The 11,670-nt window shown below is 48.2% G+C and overlaps 2 protein-coding genes across 5 annotated transcripts; one reads left to right on the top strand and one right to left on the bottom strand.

Annotated features, from left to right (window-relative positions):
• Positions 1–940: 940 nt before the first annotated feature.
• KLHL11 (kelch like family member 11) lies at positions 941–7,665 on the top strand (the record flags this gene model as incomplete). Of its 3 annotated transcripts, XR_013923336.1 has the most annotated exons (5): positions 941–1,413; positions 1,965–6,010; positions 7,157–7,260; positions 7,388–7,460; positions 7,585–7,665. XR_013923336.1 is itself a non-coding variant. In XM_080359832.1 (2 exons), the coding sequence occupies 2 exons, from the start codon at positions 941–943 to the stop codon at positions 3,559–3,561; spliced, it is 2,070 nt and encodes a 689-aa protein (XP_080215958.1). In that variant the 3' UTR covers positions 3,562–7,378. The 3 variants fall into 3 exon arrangements, 1 of the variants encoding a protein (XP_080215958.1); XR_013923337.1 differs by having other exon boundaries at positions 1,965–7,260; XM_080359832.1 differs by lacking the exons at positions 7,388–7,460; positions 7,585–7,665 and having other exon boundaries at positions 1,965–7,378.
• Positions 7,571–10,649, bottom strand: KLHL10 (kelch like family member 10). 2 transcript variants are annotated; one of them, XM_080359834.1, is made up of 4 exons: positions 10,160–10,649; positions 9,053–9,670; positions 8,461–8,610; positions 7,571–7,971 (listed from the first exon to the last, which is right to left on the bottom strand). In XM_080359834.1, the coding sequence occupies exons 1-4, from the start codon at positions 10,577–10,579 to the stop codon at positions 7,573–7,575; spliced, it is 1,587 nt and encodes a 528-aa protein (XP_080215960.1). In that variant the 5' UTR covers positions 10,580–10,649; the 3' UTR covers positions 7,571–7,572. The 2 variants fall into 2 exon arrangements, with proteins under 2 accessions (XP_080215960.1, XP_080215959.1); XM_080359833.1 differs by having other exon boundaries at positions 7,571–7,944.
• Between the last annotated feature and the right edge of the window lie 1,021 nt (positions 10,650–11,670).

Below are 11,670 nucleotides of genomic sequence, written 5' to 3'. Positions count from 1 at the left end.
TTGGTCCTAAACACTGTCTAATGAGTCATTTAGCAAAATACCAAACTCTTCCTCTCATGGTGTGTGTTTTAGTTGATTTAAAAGAAGTAGAAGAGGGGAAATCAAACCAATGTACAGATTTACCACACCATGTCTCAGTGTTGGTCAAAAAGATGAAGTTTAGCAAAGTAGACAAGAAACAGGAGGGAAAAAACTAAATATTTGATATAGCATTACACAAGAGTTAGGGAACTGTAGTATGTTGTACAGTAAACATGAAATAATCAATTACAGCTCATTGTAATTAACAAAAAAGAGTGTACCTTAGTTGGGAGTGAGTGAATTCCTCATGCAAAGTCCCTTCCCTGCAGGCCTGCCTGAGAGCAATGTTGAGGAAAAAAAAAGATCAAAAGGATAGCTCAAGGCTCTGAAAAGAACTATACGTGTATTTCTGGTCTACAGTATCTATGGAGTTTGGCAAAGGTAACAAATTCCCTTGAAACTTGAATAGTTTTACCTACTTTTGTGCTTAATCTCAAGGAAACCAGTGTCCTCACCAACCAGCTCCCCTGTCACCTACAGCCCCAGGGGGTCTTGTCAGGCTCCCACCCTGCGGGGACAGGCCACTCGTGAGGGGTTTTTCGCACTGGCCGGGCAGCAGCACCCCGGGGGCTGAGGGGAGGACGAACCCCCTGCCCGTCCCGCCTGAGGCGGGGGGGCCGGTCCCCTGCGGCGGTTCTGGCTTCAACACCCCCTCTGCTCACCCGGGAGTGAGTGCGACACTCGCTCACCTCCCTGCTCCCCTCAGGGCACCCGGCGCTGAGGGGACGGGACGCCCCGGGCGCTGCGTTTGTACCAACTCCTCTCACAGACGCCCGGGCCGCCATTTTACCTGCGGCGGCGGCGCCACTTGGCCGCCAGGGGGCAGCGCCGCGCAGGCGCGGTTGCGCCGCAACCCGCCATGTCGGACAAGATGGCGGCGGCCGCCGCCTCCCCTCAGCAGCAACCGGGTCCCGGCCCGCCGGCGGCGGACGCGGAGGGAGGAGGTTCCCGCGGCGGTGGGGTGGATGGGGAGGCCGAAGCGGAGGAGTTCGGCTGCCCCACTCATTGCTCTGACTTGGCGTGGCGGCAGAACGAGCAGCGCCGCCACGGCCTGTACTGCGACATCACCCTGGCGTTCGGCGGCGGGCGGCCCGGGCCGGCCCGCGAGTACCGGGCACACCGCTCCGTGCTGGCCGCCGCCACCGAGTACTTCACGCCGCTGCTCTCGGGGGGATTCGCGGAGTCGCGCTCGGGCCGTGTGGAGCTGCAGAAGTGGAGCTCGGAGGGCGGCCCCGACCCCGACACGGTGGAGGCCGTTATCGGCTTCATGTACACGGGCACCATCCGCGTCAGCCCCGGGAACGTCCATGAGGTGCTGGAGATGGCGGACAGGTGAGGGGGGCCCGCGGTGTGAGGGGCGTTTAACGAAGGAATGTGGTTTTTACAACTGATCTGGCGCCTGAACCCCGCAGGGGGGGCGAGGCTGACAGACATCAGGCTGTGGATCCTTAATGTAAAACAAAGTCTCTTCGAACTAATCCCAGAATGCAAAATGATGATTGTATTTAAACAGTTAAGCTAGGGGGATGGGTAGCCTAAGAGCCAGGAATGTATATTTTAAATAAATCAATAAGGAGAGAGGGTTGTGAGAATTAAATGAATGAAACAGGTGAACTGAGGCACCTGGTGTGTCTGAGCCCTGCGGTACCAACCACTGGGGAACAGGGGAGGGAATTTGCGGCCGAGATTTGGAGGGTTATAAGCAGGGGCTTTTTGCCCTGTTCTGTGTGCCGACCTTTTGGTAGAATACCCTGTCTTGCAAAATTGTTAATAAAATATACCTGGGCCTGTTGGCAACACAATTGTTTCCTATGGGGGGGCTGCCGGCGATGGGACCCGCGGGGCCCGGCACGCAGCGTCACCCCTGTTCGTTTGCTCCCCAGGTTTCTGCTGACCCGGTTGAAAGAGTTCTGTGGGGAGTTTCTGAAGAAGAAACTCAACCTCTCCAACTGTGTCGCGGTTCACAGCTTAGCCCACATGTATTCCTTGAATCAGCTGGCGCTCAAAGCTCAGGACATGATCAGGAGGAACTTCCACAAAGTTATCCAAGATGAGGAGTTCTACACTTTACCTTTTCACCTCATCAGGGACTGGCTCTCAGACTCGGAGATCACAGTGGACTCTGAAGAAATCCTCTTTGAGACCGTTCTGAAGTGGGTTCAGAAAAACCCTGAGGAAAGAGAGAGGTACTTTGAAGATCTCTTTAAATTGCTTAGATTGTCTCAAATGAAACCCACTTACCTTACTCGCCACGTCAAATCTGAGAGGCTGGTGTCAAGCAATGAGGCCTGTGTTAAACTAGTGTCTGAAGCCGTGGAGAGTCACGCCTTGCGGTCTGAGAACTTGCAGTCTGGTAATCTACAACATTCCGCTTGTCCTGTAGCGTTGCTGCCGCGTTTCGGACAAAACATGGATGTCATTATGGTGATTGGTGGCGTGTCGGAGGGAGGAGATTACTTGAGTGAGTGCGTAGGGTATTTCATCGATGAGGATAGGTGGGTAAACTTGCCGCACATACACAATCACCTTGACGGGCATGCGGTTGCTGTGACGGAATCTTATGTTTATGTGGCTGGCTCCATGGAACCAGGATTTGCCAAGACTGTAGAAAGGTACAATCCAAACAGAAACATTTGGGAGCAAGTCTCAAATCTAATAACCAGAAAACATTCTTTTGGCCTTACTGAAGTGAAAGGAAACTTGTACAGTATTGGCGGACATGGCAATTTCAGTCCTGGCTTTAAAGATGTGGCCATTTATAATCCCGAACAAGACAAATGGCTGAACCTGGAGTCAGCACCAAAGATCCTTCGTGATGTCAAAGCTGTTTCTGTAGAAGACCGGTTCGTTTACGTTGCTGCTCGTACCCCAGTTGACAGTGATAGCGAAGACGGATTGAGGGCGGTTATTATCAGATATGATGCTGAAACAAGGCAGTGGCAGGATGTGGAGTCTCTGCCGCTCATTGATAATTATTGCTCTTTTCAGATGTCGGTTGCTAACACAAATTTTTACCATACGGCATCGTGCTGCCCCAAGAGTTACCCTATAGATAATGAGGAAGCCAAGATAAAGATCTCTGGCAGGGCCTCAGATGAAATCCTGGAGAGCTTACCCCCAGAGGTTCTTAGCATTGAAGGAGCAGCTATTTGCTATTATAAAGATGATGTTTTCATCATTGGGGGGTGGAAAAACAGCGACGATATTGACAAACAGTACAGGAAGGAGGCTTATCGCTACTGCGCGGAGAGAAAGCGCTGGATGCTTTTGCCTCCTATGCCTCAGCCTCGCTGTAGAGCAACAGCCTGCCACGTGAGAATCCCCTTCAGGTGCTTGCAGGGGACACAGCGATACCCTATGCCACAAAATTTAATGTGGCAAAAAGACAGAATAAGGCAAATGCAGGAAAGGCAGATGCAGGAAATACACCGACACTCCCTGAGCTTACGGCGACTGCCGCGCTCGCAGATTGAGTGCTAGTTTCTGGAATATCACTCCTCCTGATGAGGCTAGGAAATACTGTGCTAAACCATTTTGTTAGACTTCATATGTCTTTATAAGATGCATAAAACCAGCATCTTCTGTGTATTGAAAACTAAGAAGCTCAGAAATTGAGGGTAGATGGGAATTGAGAAGCTAATGTGAATCCAACGATGTTACTAAATGGTGCCCAGGGTAAAAGTGTAGCCTGTAGTGGGCTGTGAAATATCTCCAGGAACATAAAGTCTGTTATTTATCTCTTCAGATCTTTGTTTTCAAGGATTTCTGTAGAGTCAGTCTCCAACAGTTCTAGTTTGAAAATCAAAGATCTCTATCTTAATCATTTAGCGGTTACATTTGTGTGTGCTTGAAAGCACAGTTTTTATTTGCACTTATATATTGACATTCCTTTGATTCTCTCCTCAGTGACTAAACTTAACATATATTTGGTGTTAGTGTACTCAGCTTTCCCGAGTTGGAGGCAAGTTCAATAGTTACAACTGTGTATGAAAACAAAAGCACAATCTTTCTTTATAAAATTACTTCAGGCTGTTTCTGTGTTTACTACATGTTTTGTACCTGGGTGTTCTAGAAAGGTTGCAGAGTTTGTTTATAAGCGGTTGGCTGGTAGAACATCACACTTGCTAAAACAGAGAACTCGAGGGCAATGGATTTGTTTTCATGCATATCTGCAGATGCTTTGGATTTGTTTGACAGCTTCACCAGAAACCTGGGTGAACAATCAGCTCGCTAAAAGGACTGAAAACCAACCAAGTAGCCACCTGCCGACATTGACAATTCATTTCTGTCGGTGTGGGTTGGTACGAATGAGATTATTTCACAGTAAGGGATTGAAAGCTGAGCTACTTGTAGATCCTTTCTCAAACGTTGCGTGCATTTTAATTCTAGTGAAAAAGTGATGAGAAGACCCCCAGCCTGTCTTTGACAATCAGTATCCTTTGCCTTTAGTGTTCTTTCCCCAGAGACTCACAATAGCTATGCCACAGCGCTCCTTAACAAATAGGCACTTGGTGTTCCTCTCGAAGCCAGATAGCTGAGCTCTCATAGTCTCTAAATATTTACTTCCCCGCTTGCTGTGGCGGTGAGATTTAAGCTGACTTCGATATCTCCTCCTGCGGAACAGAATGTGGAATATTTCCTTTAGAGTCTCAGCGCCTCGCAGTTCGCTGTCCCACTGAACACTCCTCCTCCCTGGCCTGAAGAGCTCCAGGACGGTTTAGGTTACTAGCGGATCCTTCCTACCTCCTTTTCTTCCCCATCCTTCCCTTCATTTGAATGTTCCAGGTTTTCACGTGCAGCCTAACTCAGGATCATAGGGGAGTAACCAGGGTGTTCCAAAAATCGTGTAGACAAACATTGGAGAATCTGTTTACTGTCTCGGGCTCGTATGATGATTTGCTGATGGTTTTGATATGGACAACTTCCTTGCAAAAGAACTTCTAAACAGTTTGGTGTTTTGTTTTGTTTTTTAATTGTTTAGCTTTCTGAGCTGCTACTTCTCATTTTCCAATTCAGCAGGCACCCTAGATCATATCTGAAACACTGGGTAAGTCTTTCAACCACGTAGCGTGTAAAGGTTTCTCTTACATGTACGTCCCTTAATGCTCCACTTTGCAGTTCACTTGCCACTTTTGATATCAATAACTTGTCTTTTTGTAATAGAATAATCCTTGTTTAAAAAAAATATGGTAACAGTTTAGTCCCAGTTTACTCATCTATGGTAACTGTGTTGTGTTTCATTTGCCTGTTGAATGGGCAGATTAACCTGTACGATACAAGCGAGGAAGTAGGTTAAGCTTGTTCAGGTTTAAGGCTGATGTTCAGAAGTGACTGTTACAAATGAGCTCACGCAGGCCTGTAAGCAAGGGGTTAATCAGCGGAGCTCGGCCGTGAACTCTCACAGTTTTGGCCGGAGTAGTTTAAGAATCACTGCCCCTGCAGCGCAGTTTGTCAATACGAGTGCTGAAAATGTCTCCCAGCTTTTGTACTAAACCCATGGATTTAACTTACATTTCTGGGAGCTGATTTTAAGATATTTTACCAGACTTTGCACTGAAGCAACTGCAAAGGGTGTACGTACCCCGTCCCGCTGACAGGCAGCTGAAGGATGGTGTGTGACACCACAACTCTGCCAAAGCCCTTTTGTCTGTCAACAAATACGGACAATTCGTAGGGAGAAATACAAGATTTATTATTTCAGCTGGAATATGAGCTAAACAGTTTAATGTGTGGCAGCATGCAACAAAGTTAGATGCAAGAACAAGCTTCTCGCAGTCTGTCTAAGCAAAGTCAATATTGCACATAGTTTACTGAAAACATTCCACTCGAAGACAATGTCAAAACAGCTGAGTGTCTGGCCAGCTTGTCTCGTGAATGCCAGCGCTGACTATATGTGATGCACTGTATCTCCGTATGTTCTGTTTGCATGGTGAGTGATGGGCACTGTGAACTTGCTCTAACTTTTGCTATGCCGATTCTGTGGAATTTTTAAGTAGCTGGGGTTTGGTTTTTTAGCCTTGACTTCAAGTGGACCAACTGCATTGCACATGGTTTTTAACTGACAAGTCTTAACTCTCTGTTGTACCACATGTAGGTGTTTGGAACAATTGCGTTATTGACTCTGGCTGTAAGTTTAGCCCACTAACCTGTGAATCGCATCACAAATTCCTCGTGGCCCTTGGCTGCCGTGGCTTGCTGGGTGTTCATAAAACGGCCCTATAAAGGAAAGACTGGGAATTCTTTCCATGAGGTTAGAGTGGCGAGTTAAACGTCAGTAAATCCTGGTGTGTATTCAGTATTAGGAGGCTGACTTCTGGCCTTCCTAATGTAAAAGAACATCAGGTGGAGTTTTTCCTCCTCCGTATGACAATCATACCTCTCTACCTGTACTGAATACGTGCCACAAAATGCATGTTCCATGTCCTGTCTCTCTGCTCAAAATATCAGTGGAGTAGGACACATCCTCCCAAGCACTCAGCAGTCATCGTAGTAATTTCTAGGTGCCATATGTGTACATAATATTTTATAACTACGTGAATACTCTGTTAGTATGCTGGGTTTGTATGTATTTTTAATAACTCTCTTGCACATAGTAGGATACCACTCCAGAAATGAAGAAAACATGCCAGCTTTTTAGCATGCGTTGGGAATAACTATGCCAAGCATTCCGCTGTGCTGTTTCAGTATCATTTTTCTCCATTACAGTAAATGTTAAAATCGGAGCTATTGGCTCAACTTGTTTGTCACCAAATAGTCTTATTGCTACTGACAAACTTGAGTCACAGAGAGTTTCAACTCTTGAGGTTATTTTTAACACAGCCTTGTAATAGTGTGTTGTAACATTCAATGGGCTTTCAAAAAAGCAAGCTTAAAATAAGTGGTTTATGGCTTAGATTTCCTTTCAGCTATGTCCACGTTCCATGAGAGTATAAATCATATCTCTAGTTGGACAGTCCTGAGGGAAAGGCTGATAAAACAAGAGCTCCTGAGGATCTAATCCTGTTACTAATATGAATGTAAAGTGTGGAACTAAGGAGATGTTTGAAGACCATTAATAGCCAGATGCTCCCTGTAGGTGCGAGTCGCTGTGGATCACGGCAGCTCTGGTCTCCTGGCGCTATTAATGTCACTTCAGCAGCTTGCTTGGGGAAGCAGCATCCTGTACTTACTTCCAGTAAGGTAAAGTAGTATGTGTGTATAGGCTGTTTGGAACAAATCCTACTGTAATGTTCTTTATCTTAAATACACTGTACTAAAGTTTATTGTAATAAGTGAATTAAATAAAATAAACCTTTTATTTCTCTAGCATTCTGTTGTACCCTTTCTTTTTGAAGTCGCTCTGGAGGCTGTGGCCGATTCAGTCTGTGGCACCACAAAATGTAAGTTTTAAATACTCATTATTCTTTTGGCCCGTATAAGTTGTTTTTATTTTAGAATAAGTGAATACATATACTTGCTGCTTGGAAGACTTTATTAGCTAAGTGGAGCTGTTTATGCGGGCAGGCTACTTGTTGAAGAAATGAACTTCACTTCCTTTGAAGCTTCGTCCACGTAAGTGTCTCGTCTGGCAACATAATCCCCGACGTTCGACAGACCCGGCACGACGCAGCAGCTCAGGGCGCTGCGGTAAATGGCCATGTCGTGAACGTCGTACCACTCGTTACTGTTTTCATCGTAACACTCCACGTTGAAAGTAGTGGTAAAACCGTTAAAGCCGCCAACCACAAACAGGAGATCGTCCACCACCTCGATGCCAAAGTTGCTGCGGGGATTGAACATGTTGGGGACCACGCGCCACGTGTTGGCCACAGGATTGTAAGCTTCCACGGTCCTGAGCCGGTTGACTCCGTCAAATCCTCCCACCTGCGAATGCCAGAGGTGCAGGGTTGAGATCGGCCTTTCCTCACCCGCTAATTTGGTTGAATTATTTTATGCACAAGTGAGATGGTGCCTCACTGACTTCAGTTTGGGCGTTGCTGAGGGCACATGAGCTCAAAACATGATGCTGGCTGATTGCGGGCTGCTCCCCTGTTCTTTCTGGAGCTTCCAGAAGTTTTGTGCAACTGCCAGATTTTACACTTATACAGAGTTTAAATGCAATGCATGGATAAGATAAACAGGACCAAGCAAATGTTGTGTGCTGCTCATGCTCTTAGCAGCAGCAGCAGGAAACACTTCCTTTGCAGCAGCTGCTTAAAACAGCCCGTACATTTTTCATTACAAAAAGTGTGCAGGTGCTAATGTTCTCAACCATCCCGGCTCCAGCTTTTCCTCCCTAAATCTCACGTAACAAGCAAATAACCAGCCTGAAGGTGTGGGAAATGCAGGTTAAGTACTCGCATGCTGGATGCTGAGGCAGAGGTGCCGCCTCTCCCTTACCGCATACACTTCGTTCCCATACGCGATCACACCTACTCCGCTTCTTCTGCTTCGCATGGGCGCGATGAAGGTCCATTGATTTTTCATGGCATCGTACACCTCAGCCGTGATCAGGCATTCGTTGCCGTTGAACCCACCGCATATATACACCTGATTACAGGAGAGAAAACAAAGTGTGAGCAGAGCAGTTATTTTTTTGGTGGGAGAACACACTGAAGAGAAAATGAGCCGTGTGGCTGGATTGTTCAGGTTCTATTGTTTTTAATGGGAATGGTTCTGTCATCCTGGGTTTGAAGCGGTAAAAGTGCAGCGAGTTATCCAGGATGCAGGATTTAGGCCGTTTATGTCCTGAGCTGCGTGGGTATCCCACTTGTGGCCAGGAAAAGTCCCTCCGGCACCAAGTGGGAAGCAGCTCTGGAAGAGTTTTGGCCCTCCCATCATATCTCTGCCACACCACTCAGTTGCCACCTCTTCGGGAGCTTTTTATCTGCAGCTCCAGGATTTAATACACAAGGTTTACATGAGCTTTCTCCCTCTTTATTTTAAATGATTCATACTTCAGCTGCTTTAAATAACCTCACGGTCCGTTTACCTTCTCGTGCAGCGTGGTCGCGCTGGCGTCGCTTCTCTGCTCGTGCATGGGGGCGATAAGTGTCCACTGGTTCGTCTCCGGCTCGTACCGTTCTGCCGTGTTGAGGCGCATGTACCCGTCAAACCCTCCCATGGCGTAGATGTATTCGTTGAGGACGGTGACGCTGACGTAGCAGCGCCGCGAGTGCATGGGCGCGACCTGCTGCCACGTTTTCTGCAGCGGGTCAAACCGCTTGACACTGTTGAAATAATCCACGCTGTCGAACCCTCCGATAACGTAGACAAAGCCTTTCAGGTATGCCGTGCCGTGGTAGGCGAGGGGGCTTTCTTGCTCGCACGTGACGTTCACCCAGTTGTCTGCGCGGGTGTCGTACGTCTCGATGGCATTTGTTGGGCTCCCCCCGCTCCAGCCTCCGATGGCGAACAAGACGGCGTAAGGCAGGCGAGGCCGGGTGAGCGGGTTGCTGAAATTGGTGAAAGATGGGCCGTGCATGTTGAGGTTGTACATTTCTGTCAGCGCGTTGATGATGAGAAACTTGCACTCCTCGTTGTCCTTCACGTAATCGTGTCCTTTGACGTTGTTCATGAAGTAATCTGCTTGCATCAGTGCCAGGCGAACCTGGAAAATGCAAAAAGGAGGTTAGAACATGAACACAGATGGTTTACACCTTGGTGTCCTTTGTGGGCTGCTCCAATGCTAGATGGCTTTGCTTTCAGGTTAGTGTTGTCTAATGCTTATTAGAGGACCAGGGAATGAAATGTGTAGTTTTAACTGATCCAGAAGGGTGTAAATCATTTGATTTTGCAGCAGGGAGTCTGCCAGTGCCCTAGCACGGTGCTTTTATTTGCATAGTATAGCTTGTCTAGGCAAACGCTCATAAACTTTGTGTATGTAGAGATAACATTGTCCCATGTGAACTTGGGCCCTTCCTGGATGTGAGGGACAGTTAAGCTCTAAACATAAGGAAACCTACACTTAACAGCTCTGCCCCAACCCCAGCGCGGGATCTTTGCAATAACCTAACGCTCTGAAAACTCATTTGCAAGCAGCGTTAGGAGGCTGCGCTGTCCAGGCCTCCACCCGCGCCCAGGTGGTGCCGGCGCTAACCCTGCTCAGCAGGTCTGCAATGTGCTTCCTCCTCTTCTCCGGCTCATGACCGATCCACTTCAGAATGGCCTCGAACACGGCGTCTTCTTGTTTCACGTTGAGCTCGTCCTTCTCGATGATGTGCTTCAGTTCGTCGGCAGAAAGGTCTAGGAACTCGGTGGACACCTTGTAGATGTCCTCGAAGTGGTGGAGGATGAATACATAGGCTGCTTCTCGCAGGTCGGGACAGTGGTAATAATCTGTGAGTCTACAGATGCCGATGCAGTTTTCCAGGCATAGCTGGGATTTTAAGAACTCGCAGCACAGTCTGATGATGCCCATGATGTTGAACTGATCTGCTGCAGTTAACAAACTCTCCACGTTGTCGACCGTGATGGGTACGACCCTGGTGTAGGCGTACTCGATAATGAGCCTCATCATTTCAGGTGTAGTTCCAGGGATTTTATATAGTATTTTATCTGCATTGTTCCAGCTGCTGGTGAACAAAGCCCTGAAATAAACAACACAGCACTAGAAGAAAAAACACCTTTACTGTGTCAAACCCGTTGTTCCCTGTGCCTTCTTGCCTGGGCACCAATTTGGGCAGTAGCCAGGCGGGGAGGCCATGTAGTTCATTAATTAATGTTTTACTAGCTGGTTGTTTCACAAAGGAGCCACAACCTGTGGCTGTGGGCAGAGAGCAACAGGGTGAGCGGTCACCTTGCTTCAATGAGATTACCAGAGAATAACGGTGTGTGGGGAAGGAAAACCTCCCGCCCGATGGCAGGTAAGCCGGGCTAGCCACGCTCCCCGTCCCGCACCGCACCGCGGGCTCATCAGACACGCTTAGGTGTTGGGTACTGGGTTGTGGACTAATTCTGGTGTCCAGCCAGATACCAGGACTACGGGAAGCTGCTGGATGAGAGTTTGAGAGCTGATGCAAGCACTGGAGATGCGCTGAGGTGTGTGACACAGACTAGGACGTCCTGTTTGTCCCAGTCCCCTCTTGTTTGGAGCACTGACCTGAAATAGTGACTGCAGCTACAGAGGATGTTCTTATGAGCATTGAATTCGGTGCCACCCACGCTGATGATCACATCGCAGAGCTTCCCTTCCAGGCGAAGCTCGTTGAAGATGGTGCAAGCCATGGCACTCATCTTCCGCTCCATGTATGAGGATGAATAGCCAGTGGCAGCCAAGTGATCGCCCATGTTGAAGCGTGAGACAGTGGAAGGTGCTTCTCTCTGAGGTGCTACGGGCCTTTGGCTTTGCCGTCCTTCTCTGAACACACAGTCTGTCTGGTGGTTCTGGAATATGCCCCATAATGAGATCACAGACGTGGGGAGGATGCTGGATGGGCTGCACGCCCCTCTGCATGGAACGGGGTGCTGGTCCCCCGGCTCCCTCGCTCCTCAGCCTTCGCTTAACCACAGCACACATCTAACTGCGCCCTGTCTGGCCGCCCTGAGCAAAACCAGCCCTGTGATCCCCCTGCAACTTCTAAATATTATTTAACCTGAGTATCAAGCTCC

Source organism: Nesoenas mayeri, assembly GCF_963082525.1.
Source record: "Nesoenas mayeri genome assembly, chromosome: 26".
NCBI classification, from domain to species: domain Eukaryota; kingdom Metazoa; phylum Chordata; class Aves; order Columbiformes; family Columbidae; genus Nesoenas; species Nesoenas mayeri.
This window is presented reverse-complemented; position numbering and strand designations above follow the sequence as displayed.